The following is an 18,384-nucleotide window of genomic DNA, read 5'->3' on the forward strand; positions in this document are numbered from 1 at the left end:
AGCTTCTCGTATCGCGGGTGCTCTCGCACGGGGTCCGAGTTCAGGGAGTCCTGGATCGGTTGCGAATGAAATCTTGGCTCCCAGTATGGCGGGTCGATGATCAGAGCGTTAGGGTAGCGCGTAGCTCGTAGCGCGTAGCTCGTAGCTCGTAGCTCGTAGCTCGTAGCTCGTAGTTTATAGCTCGCTTAGGGACTGAAATGGGGGTGAGATGGGATGTATCTGCTCAGAGCGAGAGGTCCAAGCCAAGTAAACCGAAAAAGTGCCAAGCGCCAAAGGGGAATCAACTCCACCGACTGCAAGTCATTTTAACTCATTTCCAGTCCAAGACGGTCACGGGGCTTTTTCCTGGGTGTTCATCTTTCTCCCTTGACTTTACCTCTTGGTACTTGCTCGGTACTTTTATTCGTCTCCATTTATTTTTAACCTTACTCTTACCCTGACACTTACCCGGGTTCCTGGAACGAACTCTTACCCCATCTTCCCCCCCCCCCCCTCTCAAGGATGTTGAATCTGTCACGGTGATCATCATTTGGGAGCATGGCGTCCCGCAAAAAACAGAACGCCTCTCGCAAGAAGGATGGCATCCACTTCGTCAACGCCCGACCCGCCTCCGAGACCGAACGCCTGAAAGCGCAGCGTCTAGTACGTGCCCACGTCGGCCGTTGGATCTCCGACCAGACCAAAGACCGTTCAACTGCCCTTCAAGCGACTCGTCGCATTTCTCACCCCGTCCGCGACTCCATCTCGCCGTTATCCAGTGACCAGGCCGGCCCCTCATCCTACACCCTCGTGTCGCGTTCGACCTATTCCCCCCATCGCGCGAATGGCATCGGCCCTGGTCTTCCCCGCTTCCAAGACCGTCGGCGCCAATGGCAGAGCTCGCCCTTTCCCCCATCGCATGCGAGCGATAGTAGCGATAGTAGCGACGACAATAGCTCCGTGACCGCGCACTCGAGCGAACCCGCCCTCCCTTGGGAAAATCCCCGCATCGAATCACCCATTACTGGCGTCATCGATCCTTTCTGCACATATCCGTCTTCTTTCTCGCCCGAGGTCGTCAATCTCTGCGAGCAATACTGTGGGGAATTCCACCCTGGTCTGTGCATGGCGTTGAACTGACAGATTTTTCCCTCATAGGCTTAACAGTCCTCTGGCCTGGCCTCGTGCCGACCCGCGCAAACTTGAAAGAGGCCGGAGCGTCGTGGTTCCCGCTTTCGCTGTCCGACCCCGCTCTGTTCACGGCGTTCATGTTCGGCTCGTTATGCCATCAGCGTGTACAGTGGTTGAATAATTGGGTGCCCAGGGATGCCTGGGGTCCGAAACATGAGCGCATCCTGCAGCTGTGTGAGATGGAGTCGATTAAGCTGATCAATCAGGCCGTAAGAGATCCTTCGCGCGCCGTGAGCGATGCCGTGCTGTTGAGTGTTATCTGTATGGCGCATCATCAGCCCGAGGACAATAAGCGGCAGCGACATCGGAAGACGCCGTTTAATCCGCCTTTTCAGCGTTTGCAGTGGATTGATGTTTATGGCTGTCTGCCGCCAAACTTGATTCATATTGGTGGCTTGGTCCAGTTGATTAAGCTACGCGGTGGCTTGGAGAATATCCAATTCACGGGGTTGCCCCCAACGATTACATTGTACGTTCTAATCTCTCCCTGATGGGAATACCTGCTTACATTCCCAGCTCGGACATTTTCACTGCCTCGGTCTTCTGCACCCACCCAGGATTCGCCTTCTGGCCTCTAGACGTGTCTCGCAACGGCATCACCCTACAAGAGTTATTGGGATTCGGACCATCAGACGTTGAACATGGCTTCGGCCGACTCCAAGACATCGGCATCACCCCCAGTATGGCAGAAGCCTTCCAAGCCGCCTTTACATACATCAACATCGTCCGCGTCAGTCTAGTTAAAGGCTACGATCTCCCATTACTCGCTGACCAGCGAAATCTCACCCAACACACTCTCCTCTCCCTCCTACCATCCTCCGACATTCCAACCTCATTCTCACATCCCACCGAAGCAACAACCTACGACATCTGCCGACTAACCGCACTAATTTTCAGCGTCGGCGTCATGTTCCCTATCCCCGCACAAAACACGCCCCTCAAGAGCTTGGCAAAGCAAATCCAAGCTCAACTTAGTTTACCCACCGCTTCCGCCATGTGGTCCGCCCCGCGAAATCGAATCCCCCTAATCTGGGCTTTGACATTAGGCGGTATCGCGGCAACAGATACACCAGAACGACCATTCTTCGTCTCGGCACTAGGTGAAACCGCTCGACGAAGCGGGTTAACCACCTGGCCACAAATCAGACTTACCCTGGACATGATGCTTTGGTACGATCTAGCCTGCGACGAAGCCGCCCAGATCCTATGGTTCGAGGCGATCTCAAGCCCGACTTTGAGACCTATCGAATGATCAGATGAAGTGATGACTCACGCGATCACACCCAAACAACCCATCACAAGCGCCGCGCGACTTCAGCTATCGCGAGACCTGCGCACATCAAAGGTATTGTCTTGGCACATTCCAGCTATGAAAGCCGCCGAAAGAGACGCATCGCACACTTGTGCTCTGCAGATCTCTGACTTCTGAACGAAATTTTCTGTCATTCCGAACTGAACGAATCTCAATCTTATCTTAAACGATTAGGATTAGGATTAGGAATCAGATGAGGATTCACCTTGGACACATACCCACAATTTATGCAATGCAGACCATGGTACCCTGATGGGTGCAGGTTGCATGAATATAATAGATTTAATGCATATATGAATAAAAAAAATCTGGCAAATGCTTTCCATATATAGTGCGCTTTTGCTTCCCCTCTCCTCCCCCAAATCACTTCATCATTATGTATCTCAACTTGAAGTTCCTACACACAACGAAGATCTGTATGGTAGCATATATGTAAGGAAACTTGGAGGGGTAAAGGTTGCTATGAGCCGCACATGTACAGTCAGACGCTAAATAAATTCGGAGACCTGCGAAGTCCGGTGCAGCCCAAGCCACGTCACTCTAAGAACTGCCCGAATCATAACCCCTTCTAGACCGGCAGAGTCGGCGTAGTGTCCTAGCGGATAACACACCGAATAAACTCAATCTCCAATCAACTTCAATCGGCTTAGCAAAGGAACATCGAAGACAGAAGATAAAAAGGTGTCAAGCCCGCTATTAAACCACTTTTTCATTCACATAGCTCGAATTGAACAATATTTTGATCATTTTACTTCTATAACTTTCATCGAAGATACGCCCAGTCAAACATTCAACATGAGCTGGAAATGCCTAATCTGTGGGAACTGTCAAAGTGATAGTACCCAATCCTCGATACCTACTTGCAACCATATCTCCAATACCTCTTTTGCGACTCCGGATAGTCAAATACTATCGGATACCTTCCGGTACCAACCATGCCTTTTAAATTTAACTACTCCAACCACCTCTTTCGCGACAAAATACAGCCCTAAGCCTTCCACTTGGTTGACCGATGAGCATACTTTGAATCTCCAACTGAATAGTCTACCCTGTACCAATGATAACAAGTCTCACAACAACCCCCAATCGCGAGAGATACAAACAGAGTGCTCTCAACCCGAGCTACTTCGAACAAGGTCTCTGGATGAATATGCTGAAAGCCTTGGAGACCCGAAGTATTATCGTTCTATTCGGTCGGACTCGGAGTAAGTTGGTCATTATTTCAAACACAAAGCACCTAAACTCTAGGGCCTTATTCTTTTCTAAAACGAACATAGTGATTCTTCCACTCCGCTGAAATGTCGCTGGGAGGCTTGCACCTACAACGGTGGATTCTCTCACGATACGTCTCTCTGGAGACACATCAAGACCACACACGTCCACCCCAACAAACTCAGATGTCACAAGTGCAAGAAGGCCTTTGGTCGGAGGGATAAGTGTCGGGAGCATATACGACTTTCTCATCCGAGGTCAGGTCGTTTACCTCCCCATGATTAGAGAGTTTAGTCGGTTGTCTACATTCAAATGTTTGGAGAGCAAACAGCGTAAACATTGCAATTATCAATGGGAGGAGAGAGCTATGACTGTGATTCAAAGAAGAGTTACAACTATGAATAGGTTAAAGGAAATACAAGCTGGATTTACATTCTTATTACAATGCAGAACTATCATCGATGAAAAGCACTGAGTCCGGAGAAAACATGAATCAGGCATAGATATAGTAGACTCCAGATTCATTCGAATTGGTAGACTTACAAGCAAAGCAAAAATCATGTATGTCACAAGAAGCATGCGCATGACTTGTCATGTATGAATTCTGACCTTCTCATCTGAAATGTTACTTCAAACAATATACCCTGCAGAGCTGGTTGGAACCTATGCGAATACATGTACTATATTTAGAAGCAAGCTCAAAGATATAGTGAAACCGCACCTTTTAGGGCTGCTCTATACCCAGAGATGTGAGCCATGAACAGAGCTCTATCGGAAACAGGGACTGAAGTCTGGAGCGGCCGTGATACCAAGTCGATCGTATTTTCCAACTAGAATCTGAGGATCTGTGAAATTGGCGCCGAAAATGACCGCTTTAGAGGCCAGAAACGGCCGCCTTACCGCCCGTAACTTTGCACGACGAGCTACACCACCTCTAGCCGATAAGTACCTTCTGTTTTCGCTCGACGATCTTGAAATTGAAACCAGGTATAAAGTAGGCGCTAGTTTGAAGCTTTAATTTTGAGAGTTCTCCCACTGATAAATCCAACTGGGATGCACTCACTAGCGCCGTTTTTCTCCTACAGTTAAGCAAAAACCCTTACAGGTATGTATTGCACCCCACTTACCCTCATAGGATAGGCTGACAAGGAATTTGCTGTTGATGCCATCAATGGAAGTATCTTCAGCACGTTACCCTCTCAGGAGGAGATTGCAGTCGACAGAAGGGAACCCCGCGCCCTGGCCAGACCGCGACATTTCCCTGGGGAACAAGTCTCTCTTCCATAGCAATGTTGGTCCGGGGGTTTTGTTTGACTTTTCACATGAAGGTATATATCCCGCCGAATGCAAATGAGTTATTAGATATAACAAACAATAGCTTAGTATGTCACTAGGCCAGGGTAAGATTGGATACACTGCCGGTGACCAACAACCTCCTTGTTATTCGACACCTGATGGCTGGCATATAACCTCGAACAATCATCTCCAATTTAACAAAGAACACACCCTATTTATATAACCTAATACATTGACCAGCCACCACTTGCACAGATAACCTGGCCCGACACCCATGAGGCATCGGGTCCTGCCAACCACCCAAGAATGCTCGCAATCTCCTCCGTTGTGCCAAGTCGCTGCTCGATAGGCGTCGTCGTCTTCTGCATGTCGACAATTTCCTTAGGGATATTGTCCAGCATATCGCTAGGTACAGGTCCTGGCGCCACAGCATTAACCGTCGTGCCATCCCCACCTAGCTCGCTGGCCCAGGTGCGCGTGAAGCTTTCGACAGCAGCCTTGGAAGCGCTGTAAATGCTGACATCTTTGAAGCCGGAGCGCGCTCCTACAGAGCTTAAGTTGATAATCCGGCCCTTGGGTGCTAGGTACGGAACTACGGCCTGCGTCATGAGCATGAGACCACGCACGTTAAGGTTGAAAACCTTATTATAATTCTCAAGCGTCACGCTCTGCATATTGCTCACCATCTCGGTGGCGGCATTATTCACCAAAATGTGGATTTGAAAGTCATCGCTTGCCAACGTAAGACTTGAGCTTTGAAATGACCTCCTGGGCGCCCGTGGTCGTTGACAGGTCGGCCTGGCAGGTCCATGTGGTCGGCTTATGAGGGAGTTGGCTGATCTTAGCCCTAAGGTCTTCGGCAGGACACTTGCTGTTGTCTGAGACATAGGTGATACAGACCTGGCTCTCATTAACCTTCAAGTTCTCGTTTTCCAAAAACATTAAAGAAAGAATGACTGCATTATAGCAAGTTCTTCCTTACATTCGCACCACGGCGGGCAAGCTCCCATGTAATGCCGGCACCAATACCACGTGATGACCCAGTTACTATCGCTAGCTTACTTTGCAGAGGAAGGGCGAACTGACTTGCGAGGTCCCCCATTGGGTCGGACTTTAAGGATGATGCTATCTTGCGAAGAAAATTGGTTCGTACTGAGGTCCACTGTTTCTTTAAAATTTTCTGGTGAGGATGAAAAGTGAGGGATATCTGATAGAGATTTTTCAAGAGGACTGCGCTCGGGGCCCTAGCATTCCTGAGGTTTGTCTACTTGTTGCTCAATGACGTCGTAGAATTGGGGTTCGGTGATAGGGCGTTAACGCCGAGAGACAGAATAATACTAACAGTCCGTTTGGTTCCTCGGGAGAGAAGTATTTTTGGATTGAGTGATGTCGCTACTACATAAACGAACGTTGTGGGTGGGTGTGGAGAGCTAAGGGTAAGAAGTGAATATAGACTAGGAGCCGATAGATCGAGATCTCTAGGGGAAACGGAAACTCAGAACAGACCCGAATACTGTGAGACGCCGTGCATGGTAGGCATCTTGGCATTCCGTGCACACTGATCTGCTCTGCTTCCAGAATTTCTAGATTTAACTGGGCCTCAGCAAGTTGTTCTCAGGGTCCTAGCTGGCTGGGACTCAGGATTAGTCAGGAATTCTCTGGGTCCCAGCCAACTTCCCCTGGGTCCCCGTCAACTGGAACCCGCTTTCCCCGCTCGATTTTACCCTGGATGATTTGTCTGAGTTCATTGTGCACTCTGGTAACACAGCGTGTCCCTGCTCGCGCATCCGTATAATTTGTGCTCTACGATCAACTGAGAATAGCAAAAACCGCTATGCCAAACAATATTGTCGTTCTAGGGTAATCGCCCCCGAAATCCAACAGAGAATAATATGAGACATGTCAATGATGTCGAACTGACGCATCTCAGGGCGGGTGTTTCGGGCCTCACAACTGCCTATCTGTTGTCCAAAGATCCGACCAACAAACTCACCATACTAGCAAAGCATATGCCCGGCGACTACGATATCGAATACCCATCTCCGTGGGCTGGTGCCGACTATTTGCCGTGAGATCAGCCCATCAATTACTCATAAAAATCTAACTTCTTATGATGCTCTAAATTTTATAGTTTTGGAAAGGAAGGCAGTAATCAACGTAAATGGGAGCGGGCTTCTTGGCCAGCCTTGAAAAAGATAGCAGAAAAGTTCCCTGAAGCAGGTTTGCATTTTCGAAGTAAGTGACCACTGGTCTCAATCCTACCTTGGCTGCAATTGATATGTATCCTAGACTCTTTGATCTACAAGCGCAAGAAAGTCCAGGGGCCTGCTTCAAGTGACGGGAGTTCGAAGGCCGTGCAGCCGCATCCCTGGTATGCCGACGTCGTGCCAAACGTATGCGTACAGAATCGATTGCTTCCCTCTCGGCCTGATCGAGAAATTCGTGCTAATTCTAAATGCTCAGTTCAAACTAGTTTCTCAGGACCAATTGGCACCTGACATCGACAGTGTTGAAAGTTTCACCTCTATTTGTATTAATACCGCCATCTATTTACCATGGCTGGTTGGCCAATGCGTCAAAAACGGCGTCATTTTCAACAGAGCCTTTTTCAAGCATGTTGCCGAAGCCGCTGGTTCACATCATTCGGGGCAAAAAGCAGATGTTATAGTTAACTGCACAGGATTGTCTTCTAAATTCCTCTACGGAGTTCGTGATGACAAGCTATATCCAGACCGGGGTCAGATTGTCATCGTTCGCAATGATCCCGGTTCTATTGTCTCTGTTTCGGAGACTGAAGATAGGAAAGAGGAAGTCTCATATATCATGACTCGCGCCGCAGGCGGAGGTACAGTTATTGGCGGCTCACACCATAAGCACGACTGGAACGCCTTGCCAGACCCAAACCTCGCAAATCGTATCATGCAACGTGCTATCGCCATTTGTCCACAGCTCGTGAAAAAGGGCCAGGGTATTGAAGGTTTGGATATCGTTCGGCACGGCGTTGGATTGCGGCCTATGCGCGATGGTGGGCCTCGGATTGAGAAAGATCAAGTGGAAGGTGTGTCGGTCGTTCATAATTATGGCCACGGAGGCTTTGGATATCAGGCTTCGTTTGGCTGTGCAGCCATGGCGACCTCATTGGTAGAGGAGGTCTTGTCAAACAAAATGCGGGTTAAACTTTGAATGGTCAAAGGACGGGGCGGACAATTTTCCAGGTATGATCTCGGCTACACAGTATCCTGGCTCTTTCAATTTCATGATCCAATCGGCGCTAAGTGAGCTAAATCTATAAATATAGCTACATAACTAGACTGAATAAGAATAAGAGCATTCATCTCAATTTACCTCCCACTACCCTTTCTCTCTCATAAAAGGCAGACCAGGGAGATTTCATCTATTTTATCTATATTATCTTTCATTTATGGAGATGTCATGTATTTCTCCTATTATTCATAGATTAGTTAGTACGCTGCAGTACTGAATACTACTAGTCATCATCCAGGTCAGCTAGCACACCGCAGTGTCAGCTGATCTCCGGAGGTCTAGGAAAGCCCTGCCGCATAGGGACCCTGGAACCCTCGACAGAAACGGAGAAGAATAGGGTAAGGTCAGGTCTTTATATCAGGCAGTCTAAGGAGAGGTTACGTGACGGCGTATTAGGGCGCTAAACATAACAAGATAAAACTAAACAGCCCACATCCATCCACCCGGGTGACCGATGAGTATACCGAATCTATCCCAGCGCGAATACCCATCTTTATCAATGGAGGATCTTCCTGCGAAAGCTTTCAATTAGAGGACTCAACTCTTGGCCGCCCTCCACCTGATCTACTTCATACATCCGATGTTCAACGTGCCGTCCACTGCGTGGATCAGGTCCTCCAAAAGCCGAGATCTTCTGCGCAACTACACTCTGAGTAAGCCCGAGATGTTATATGAGTATTTAGTGTCTAACATCCCAATATAGTCAAGTGAGATTTGAATGGGCGGGCTGCACCTATGCTGGAAATTTTACCCGCGACACGTCCTTGTGGAGACATATTAAGTCTAAACATATATTTCCCAAGAGGTTCAAGTGCAGCAAATGCTGCAGAGCATTCGGGCGGAATGATAAACTTCAGGAGCATATGTGGAATGCTCATTCGAAGCCACGACCTAGAAAAGGTCATTGCTCAGGTTGCTGTGACTAAGTCGGTCCAGATTTCGACCCTGCCTCTTTGAACAGTGGCTCTTACGGCTGTTTGTTGCAAACAATAAGAGAATGGCGATACTGAATCTATGATATTCCATAAATGTGTTTTGAGTTTTCAGGGCGTTTGGCTTCTATCACTATCGGTCGATTAAGGCAAGGTTTTGTAAAATACATGTTCTAGTTTTCTGCATTTGGCATTAACAGAACCGAGTCATGACCTTCTGCTTGGATTCAAGTAGATCAAACTGTCTATGTATGTAGCCACAGCCTAATCGAGTAAAGTCCATCTCGCCTGGATTTCCAACTCCCTTTCCTCCACATACAGATCTGTCTTCGCGTATTGTACTGACTGAGAATCCACACCCCTTATTATGTCAAGTACTTAGTTTTTAACTCAAGGATGGATGAAAGTGATCAACTGAAACGCATTTAGGTAGATAAATTCCTCTCATTGACCCGCTTTGATCATTCACTCCTTGGCGGTAGCGATTCGTTATTGCTCGTCTCATAGCGCGCGGGAAAAGAAGAAAACTACGCAAGAACCATGACCTTCAAAGGTGGGTCAATTTCTGGCCATGGAAACGAAGATTGGACCTCTGGGACCCCACAACTGACACCGGCATCCCTGTCACTATAAGGAGAATTGAGAGGGCGTACGGTGGATACATGACCTAGGGAGCGGTACATCAAGTCCACGCTGAGGCGCGTGACTCTGAGTGCTTAGGAAATCGTATGATGGCCCTGAGCTGCAGGTGCACGGGCGCCGTCACCGTGGCCCTGGATAAGATACGAGTTAGTGGATTTTAGTGGATACCCCCAGTCAGTCCCGCCAAACGGCGACCGTTCGGCTTCCCGTGTCTGCCTTCCGCTTCAACGTCACCTCTTCAAGGAGGCCGATGAACCAATAGTAGGCACCCATATCCATTAGGATCTCGATCTCTTTTTCGGATACAGCTTGCTGGAAAGCACGGTCTAGCGAGTCCTTCGGCGGTTCTCAACTTTACTCCATATTCTTATGGTTTAACGCTTGTGTGTATTCCCACCACTCAACTAAGGTGTGGTTGGGTTGATTGCACGTATGATGGTGGCTTCAGAATCGACAGTCCCTTTTTAGACATGTCAAATTCCACACATCTTTTCCCTGGAAAACTCGACTGTCACAGATGCAATGGAGCATTTGGTCAAAAAGATAATCTCCAGCAGCATTTGCGATCTCATCCTATGATCGGGTAAGGAAACGGAGGCCGTCCACGTCTCCGTAATTGAAAATTTTGAGCATATGTTCTTGGTCACGAATTCATTTGATGGTGCAGGGGTACGGCAAAAATTGGAACATGGGGTGTTTCGGGGATAAATCTGGTATGGGCTGTATGTAACTACCTACCGTTTGCCGTCTGCTTTATTTTGTCTAGCTCCACATGACGTTCGATGTTGACAGAGGCGATCGACTTCCGAGCTTCCGCTTCTTCCTCTGCATACATACCTAAATTCTGATATTGTATTAAATGAGAGCCCCGAGATCATCGTGTCAAATATGAAGATTTTAACTCAAATTTAAATGCAAATGTGGCGAGTCATCTGGTCGGAAGAACACGCTGCAGGAACACGCAAGGTCTCACCTGAAGAAAGGAGATGGAATTGGACTTTATTCGAATTATTGTGATTGAAACCTACAATCCCGGGACAAGTGCACTTCATTCTTTTGAGCATCATCGGTTTTCAATATTCCCCTCATTACTACTGCTGGAGCAAGAGCGAAAGATTTTGCGTCTACAGAACATGTGGGACTTGAGGAACGCATCATCCGTAGGGCATTTGAACTCGTTAACAATAGCATGGCCAACCATGCCACCTCTCTGTCAAGCTTCTTTAGTCGTAATATGTAACTATACTCATCGCCGTCGTCCCCGTACCACCCCCATTCTTACAAAATCAAGACCCATAACCTCTTCGCTCATTATCGTTAGAAAGAAGCCTTCTCGTCTCCCAGTCCATCGTCAACACACCCTCCGGATGAGCCCCATTTCTATTAGCATTTGCATTCGCATTCGCATTCAAACTAGGCCTCATCTCCGGTCCACTCCCCTCCTTCGCAATTACAGCCGTCTTCCAAGAGACAAACACAACTAACACACACCCCACGGCTGCAACCAAAAGAGTCAAAACAACATTCACGGGCACAGGATCACCACCGAAAGCCTTGAGCGTCAATGTATCCAAACCGGCCTGTGCAAAGTTTCCAACACCAGCAAGACAGATGATCAACCCATAAACCTTGCCAAACGTCTGGAATCCAAAGACCTTTGCCGAGTAATCTGACACAGCGGTATAATAGAATGGACGATAGAGAACGAAAAGCAAAATATTTCCATACGCAGCTTCCGTACTGTTTGGAATACATCCCAGAACACCAATAGCGGTAGCCGTTGCCACCAGGATGGTGAGGACAGTGCGGGTTTTGAAAGTGTCAAGGAATGTGCCGATGAATGGAATTGAAAAGAGACCGCCGACGGGGAGAAGGATATCGAAGGCTGTGTTGATTTGGCGGGCTAGGAGTGGGTCAAGGAGATAGTTGTATTGTTGGCGGAGGGAGGCGACGAAATAGTTTATTCGGAGCATCATGAGCACCGTGAATAGGGTTATTAGTATGAACCAGGGCGTGCAAAGTTGCTGAAGGGCGCTTTTGCCGTGAAGAACACCCCAGACGCCGCTTGTGTGGGTATTTGGTGTGTTTGCGAGGACGGGTACGGGCTGAGGCGCTTCAGTGGGCCCAAGGCGCGGTGATTGAATGTTCGGGGATTGGAAGACAGAGTCGTTGATCCCGCCAGACCGAATTGATGATGTGCCGTCGTCTAGGAGGCCTTGGATCTGGGTTACGATGCTCTGGCGTTGGGCGCGACGATCAATCCGCTCCCGCTCGGCATCTTGGTTTGTACCATCTACGCGGTCGGCCATTTCGTCGGCGACGTGCACTGATGCTTCTTGAACTAGCTCGCCGGCTGTCTTGTAGGATGTCTTGGGCATCACTGTAATCTGGACAGTCACAATGAATACCGGGACGATCAGGTAGGCTAGGAAGAACTTTTGGCTTGATATGTAGCCATCTGTGTGTTCGCTCAGAAGTCTGAATAGCAGGAACAGGGCGCTTGACGCATCGAAAGCCCCAGTAAGCATGGATAGGATCAGCCCAGACCGTGTGGGGAATGTGTTGGACAGTTGGAATGATGAGATGAACACGAACGGACCACCCAGAGAGAGCAATAGATATCCTGGGATATACCCATCAAAGGGCAATTGGCCGGCGAGCGCGAATAGCACAGCTCCAAGAGCAAGACACACGCTGCCAATGAAGCCACATACACGAGGGCCATACGCATCTAGAATGGTTCCTACGGGGAGGGCAGAGACATTGGTTGCCACAGCGGCAATGGTGAACATGAGGTTCAACCTGCCATAGAGTCAGTGGTGATCTTAGCTCGAGGCATTAACAAACGCACCTGATTTCCTGACCATAGCAGACATCAACATCATCCTCGAGCTCGTCCTGCGAGCAGAGGTTGCGATATACATTCTCGCGGATTAGAACTGGTTTAATGGCCGCAAAACCAAAGACAATTCCCGCAGCCAGGAAACAATAGATCACAGCAAGACAAACCTGGGCTGAAAGATGTTAGCACCCCCAAAGCCTACTTGAAAAAATAAATAAAATAAAAACAAAAGTTCGGCATACCGATGCGCTTAGCGGGGCTCACTTCGTAAGCAGGCCTCGTAACCGACCAAGGATCCTTGGACCCTGGACCAGCGGCAAAGCCAAGGTCGGCACTTGGGGGCTCCACTCGACTGTCCCGCGTCGCCGTAGGAGAGAGAAGGGATCCAAACAAGGAGGGGTGATCATCACGATCGTCAGTACTCTCGTTCCAACCTGGTCCCGCATACGGGTTGAAATTAAGTCTGCTATACGTCGAGGGGAAGGAGGACGACAGCGGGGACGGTTCTGGTAGATCGTACTCTGATTCCGTATCTGATAGAGCCGCGGCGTCTCGGGCACGGACGGGGCCGCCTGGGTAGCGATCCCAACCTTCGAGGAAGGAGATACGAGGAAGAGACATATCAAGATCAATATCAGCACATGATGGAGAAAAAAAGCAAGTTGGCCACAACGGAAGCTGTTAAAGCACTGCTCTCTGCACTAAGACGGTGTCAGGTAAGTGCTATCCTAATCCCTGTTTCTTATCTCGTCACGTCATTACCAACGAGATAAGCAGGTCACATGATGAGATCTACGGTGATCAGCTGATTATGTAACTAGTAACGTGACTCCCATGATTCCCATGATTCCCAAGTCGTGCCTGGGTACCTGATTCCCATGGTGGCTGACTAACCAGAGGAGGAAAGGTGGCTGGTGGCTGGTCCTATTTCCCCTATGTCCGATAATCATCCAAGATGCAATCTCCTATTTATGGAGGGTGATCTTCAGGTCTTCATATTCCGGTATCTGATCCCCCTGATATGCCCCTGTGTCATCCCGATCCGGAGACAATCTGCGAAACCTACTCGGTAGAGTTCGCTCAAAGAGGCAGCTGGATTCCTCGGCATCTACCCTCCCCACATCAACCACGGACGAACACACACAGGTCTGGCATCTGCTCCGGACGCCCGCCCAGGTGAGGGTCTGCAGACGCGTCTTGTCTCCCGAACCACAAATCACGGCTTCGGCATCGTGTGCACGGCTCCCCAAGATCTGCAGGGTTCGACGGGTCCATACATACGCCATCCACGGGTCCAGTGAAATGAGACCCGAAATCACGGACAGTGCCGAAATTTCTACTTTGATGGACCCCGCCCCCGTGCGGGATTTGTCAGGGACAGAATAGATCCCGGCGTCGCCGATCCAATGATCTTATCCATTCATGGCGATTTCCCTCATGCTGGGTTTCGAGCTCATTTTGAGTTTGATGAGCGTGTCCGCCACATGGTTCAACAATAGCAGCGGTGACGACTTCAGGTCCCGGTGGATGCTGAGTGATGCTGGCGCTAGTGTTTTCACTTTATTTCCTTTGGAAGCTTGAGACTGACGACAGCTCTCGGATCCTGCTGGTGAATATAGCCGGCTTACATTCGTGGAGACTCCTGCCGTTCACACTCATCCATTATTGGCCCCAAGTTTTTTACGCTTTATGCATACGCAGATACGCAACATTGCTGGGAAATCCATACCATAAATATCCCTACGCTCACCGAGATACCAAGGGACGCTAGGGAAAAAAAAAAAAAAAGGGGGCACGGCTCCCGTCGGAAACAGAAACAGCCACGGTTTTCGACAGCTCTCGACCATATAGCCCGCTGTTCCATCTCTACTCGCTTGTTTTTACCGCCCGGGTTCCCGAAGGAAGCCGCACATCTCGGCCAGAACGCATCTAAGATCTTGCTCCTTCGGGCAAAGATCGGTTTTGATCGGGGTAGGGTGGAAGCAAAAGTTTGTCGGACGCGCGTGGGGGTGCGTGCCATCCAACCAAATACAGTAGGAGACTGTCAAAATGGGGCTTGTGGGGAGCGTTGCACCTGGCGTCGAGGAAATATGAGGAGCGGCCCCAAGGCGTTTACCCTGTCCAGGTATCAGTATCAGCCAATTCCAGTGAAGTTCCAGTACATTCGAAACCCGTTTACCCGCTCCACCGAGCTAATCTCCAACTTGGGATGGCTTGGTACCCCAAAAACTCTGCGTTGGCCTCATGATGATCTGCCGTCTACCAATCGTGACCCATTTGCAAGCCCCACCCCACTTGGTCTCCGCCTCTTGTTGATTACTACTCGAGCTTCATGAATCGTAATTGCATATATCTAGCATCCTCGGGCCTGGGATGCCGACTATGTTCTTGTTTTAGTCGTTTTCCTCGCCACTCTGCGTAATGAGGGGATGGTTCGTATTTCTCCTATTCCCACTGATCTGTGAATCCGGAAGCCTGGGAATCATGTACTGAAACAGCTGACCTTGTTTAGCCTCACCTGTCGTCTGCGCCATCTGAAATGTATGATATCGCTCATCGACTGCACCATTTGGGTCTAACCTTCATCATCCTGCAGGTGACAAATCAGGAACAAGATGTCTGCGTTGCCAGCGATCTGGTCGCGATTGCGTACCCGCCCCGGGCAAATCTGAGGAAGTTTCCTTTCGGCATGGCCAGAACCCATCCCTAAGGGGAAAGGGGCCCCCGAGGTATGGGGAGAGTGACCTGACTTTCCCTGAGGACCAGGTCTGGGTTGAAACATCCTCAGAATGTAGGCCACCCTGTGCGTGAAATTGAAATTTTCAAGTTTGCTCATCCTTCCCAGTCTCATTCAAAGATGAAACCGACCAGACTGCGTCCGAGTATCATGTCGTACCGGCGACGAGCAATAAATCGCTCTCCAGGTCACCGTCTGAAGCTCGCTCGACCTGCTCGTCCACTATGGAACCTTCTCTACCCGGCTCAAGCACCAAACTCCCACTTTACATCGCAGACTCTCAAGCCGGGACTCGGTCCAACTCGGCAAACTCACCCCGTCCATCTAGCACGACTCCCGGCCAGCCTCGCCTAGCAAGTGTAACTGAAGCTTATCTCCTCCGACATTTCCAAATCCACCTAGCACCATGGGTAAGTCATTTTCCTGCGAACAGACCGCGCGCCTAACAAAAGTCCAGCTTGACGCGGGAGATCCCGAACGACACTTCTGCGCGGATGTAGCCGGACGAGCCAGTTCATCCTCACTGTTGCTATACGCTTGCCTAGCTGTAGCAGCATGCCATCTATCCAGAACCACAAACACCATCTCTCCAGACGTCGCAGATAGCTATCATGAGCGCTGCGTCTCAATCATGCTCCCGGTGCTCGACAGGCCCGAATTCGAGATCGGCATCGACATCCTCCTAAGCTCAACCGTCATCCTCCGCTTCTTCGAACAGATCTCCTGTGCGTAGCCCAGACCTACCCAGCTCCCCGCTAACCAAGATCTCAATCACCCAACCTCCCACTTCCCCACTAACATAATAAAACAGCCCACACCCCCTCAAACGACCCACAACGCCATCTCCTCGCCGGCTCCGTATACATCAGTTCGCATGTGGACTGTGCGATATCCAGCGGTCTCGCATCAGCATCGTTCTGGGTCTTTGTCATCCAAGACATTCAATTTGCCCTTACGTACCAGAAATGTCTTCGGCTAACCTTCGCGCCGTTTGACGACCGGCTCCGCCACTGGTGGGTCGCCAAGCCGTGCACCGAGCGCGACTGGGTAAATCGCGCCATCTGGCTTCTCGCTGAGACTGTGGAGTCCTGTTATAATGTTTCTGGTCGGTATGGGGCGGATCTCGGTGCAAGGGAGAATGCACTGAAGCAGAGGATTCTGGAATGGGAGACGACGAGGCCTGAGACGTTTACGCCGTTGCATGTTTCGCCGCCGGAGCCCAGGAGAGGGAAACCTTTTCCTGTTGTTTGGTATACTAGTTTATGGCATTGTGAGTGTCTATTCTGGGTATTTTGTACGGGGAGTTGGGGTTGTGCTAATGTTATTTCGACAGCTACGGCTATGCAGCACGTTTGCCTTGCGAAGGCGTTACTGTTGATTCGCGAGTTCGAAGGATATGATCGGAGGATGATGACCGCGGAGCATCATATGAACATCAAGGAGCAGATTACGGATAACCTGAATTACCTATGGGGCATTGCACTTTCGGCAGATGATGAGCCATCTTTACGGATTATGGCTTGTCATGCATTATGTGCTTGTACGTCGTTATCCCTGTCTTTCTTCATTTTCTCAATCTTCACCTTACTGATCTCTTGATTTACAGGCAGCTCATGGATAGATGATCCCCAGGCGCAAAACTTACTTTTCGACCTCCTCCGCCGCACAGAAAGGGATAATGGATGGCCGTGGGCTTATGTGGAGCGACGGATTTTGCAAACGTGGCAGCGAAGTCCCGGATGAATAGAATATACCCCATGTTTCAATCGACAGATACAAAACAAAATATTCCAGTCAATTCTTTTCAAGTTCGTTTGATGGCTTTTTCCTGGAAAGTCTTCTCCAACTCCACGTGCCACCCGGTTCTTTCGGCGAGCTGAGGAGTGACAGTTATAACTAACGTGGTTCACAAGCGAGTGACGCGCCCAAGCGAGTGACGCACCCACCCAAATTTTCTACACTTTTATGCATATTAATCAACCACAACGCCTTTATATTGATTAATCTCTAGCTTTACAGGCATTCCTTCTATGTCCGATCACTCCGCAATTAGTGCATTGAGGTGGACGACGCGTCTTCGGTGCTGGTGTGTCCCGCGGTAGTAGGCTTAGTGGAGCTAGTATTACCTGAGGGGGCTCTTTATGAGCTTCCTCGAGCTCTAATGCTTCTCGTACGGATAGACCGTTATCGTGGGCTATCCATCTATTCTTGCGAGCACGTTTTTGCTTTTGCGTAGCGTTTGCGGCACGTAGTTGCTTATTTTCTTGCTCAAGAAGGATACCGTTTTGCATTGCGATCTGATAGCCTTTGATAAGCTGGTTTAACGCGGTTTGCGAAGGCGATAGCGGGCTTTTTTGAGCGTCGCTTTAAGAAAGCTTTAATTGAGGATGCTTGCTTCAAAAGCTCGTCGACGTTCGCGGGCGTATGTGGGTAAAACGCGCTTGATTGACTACCGCGGCTTATAGGAGGTGTCGGTGTCCGAAGTTGAATATTTAGCTTTGATAGCACTTATTGAGGATTAATTGGCACTAGTCCTACTACTCGGAAGCTATTTTGTATTGTAGTTGGTTTATAGGCGTCGACGCGAGCTTATGGGTATGTGAAAAGGAAGTCAAGTTTGTCGATATGGTTAATCCCGAGCCGCATCTTTTGGTCGATTAAACTGCCGTACGAACGCTTTAATATAGCGAAACATCCGATATCAAGAGGCTGAAGTAGATACGAGGAATGCGGCGGTATATAGATCGGAATAATATTATAATCCGCGTAGATTTGATCGAACTCTGGCGTTAGATGACTTCCGTGTCCGTTAAGGACTAGAAGGCGATATCGTCCACGCGTACGATGATTTGTTGACGGAATAAACTGTTTTTGAAGCCAGCGAAGGCCTATCTCGTCGGTTGTCCATCCATTTACACTGACTTCGAAGCGCCAGTCGGGTGGAAGGTCTTTAAACCATACTTGATTATATAGCTTG

The 18,384-nt window shown here is 49.3% G+C and overlaps 5 protein-coding genes across 5 annotated transcripts; 3 read left to right on the forward strand and 2 right to left on the reverse strand.

Moving 5' to 3' along the window:
- Positions 1 to 537: 537 nt before the first annotated feature.
- Positions 538 to 2,422, forward strand: N7443_005396 (uncharacterized protein; the record flags this gene model as incomplete). Its single annotated transcript, XM_056885452.1, has 3 exons — positions 538 to 1,096; positions 1,138 to 1,639; positions 1,687 to 2,422. The coding sequence occupies 3 exons, from the start codon at positions 538 to 540 to the stop codon at positions 2,420 to 2,422; spliced, it is 1,797 nt and encodes a 598-aa protein (XP_056740900.1).
- Positions 2,423 to 5,214: 2,792 nt separating this feature from the next.
- N7443_005397 (SDR family NAD(P)-dependent oxidoreductase) lies at positions 5,215 to 6,092 on the reverse strand (the record flags this gene model as incomplete). Its single annotated transcript, XM_056885453.1, has 2 exons — positions 5,215 to 5,868; positions 5,973 to 6,092. The coding sequence occupies 2 exons, from the start codon at positions 6,090 to 6,092 to the stop codon at positions 5,215 to 5,217; spliced, it is 774 nt and encodes a 257-aa protein (XP_056740901.1).
- A 732-nt stretch (positions 6,093 to 6,824) lies between these two features.
- Positions 6,825 to 8,173, forward strand: N7443_005398 (FAD-dependent oxidoreductase; the record flags this gene model as incomplete). The annotated part of the gene is made up of 5 exons (XM_056885454.1): positions 6,825 to 6,850; positions 6,921 to 7,058; positions 7,122 to 7,225; positions 7,280 to 7,383; positions 7,454 to 8,173. The coding sequence occupies 5 exons, from the start codon at positions 6,825 to 6,827 to the stop codon at positions 8,171 to 8,173; spliced, it is 1,092 nt and encodes a 363-aa protein (XP_056740902.1).
- Positions 8,174 to 11,114: 2,941 nt separating this feature from the next.
- N7443_005399 (putative MFS transporter Fmp42) lies at positions 11,115 to 13,291 on the reverse strand (the record flags this gene model as incomplete). Its single annotated transcript, XM_056885455.1, has 3 exons — positions 11,115 to 12,630; positions 12,680 to 12,842; positions 12,913 to 13,291. 3 exons carry the CDS (start codon positions 13,289 to 13,291, stop codon positions 11,115 to 11,117), a joined length of 2,058 nt encoding a protein of 685 aa, XP_056740903.1.
- A 1,800-nt stretch (positions 13,292 to 15,091) lies between these two features.
- N7443_005400 (Zn(II)2Cys6 transcription factor) lies at positions 15,092 to 17,150 on the forward strand (the record flags this gene model as incomplete). Its single annotated transcript, XM_056885456.1, has 8 exons — positions 15,092 to 15,102; positions 15,183 to 15,211; positions 15,267 to 15,461; positions 15,516 to 15,817; positions 15,865 to 16,132; positions 16,219 to 16,677; positions 16,741 to 16,947; positions 17,014 to 17,150. 8 exons carry the CDS (start codon positions 15,092 to 15,094, stop codon positions 17,148 to 17,150), a joined length of 1,608 nt encoding a protein of 535 aa, XP_056740904.1.
- Positions 17,151 to 18,384: the final 1,234 nt, after the last annotated feature.

Source organism: Penicillium atrosanguineum (genome assembly GCF_028827265.1).
Source record: "Penicillium atrosanguineum strain IBT 20685 chromosome Unknown utg000004l_segment0_segment0, whole genome shotgun sequence".
In the NCBI taxonomy this organism is placed as follows: Eukaryota; Fungi; Ascomycota; class Eurotiomycetes; order Eurotiales; family Aspergillaceae; genus Penicillium; species Penicillium atrosanguineum.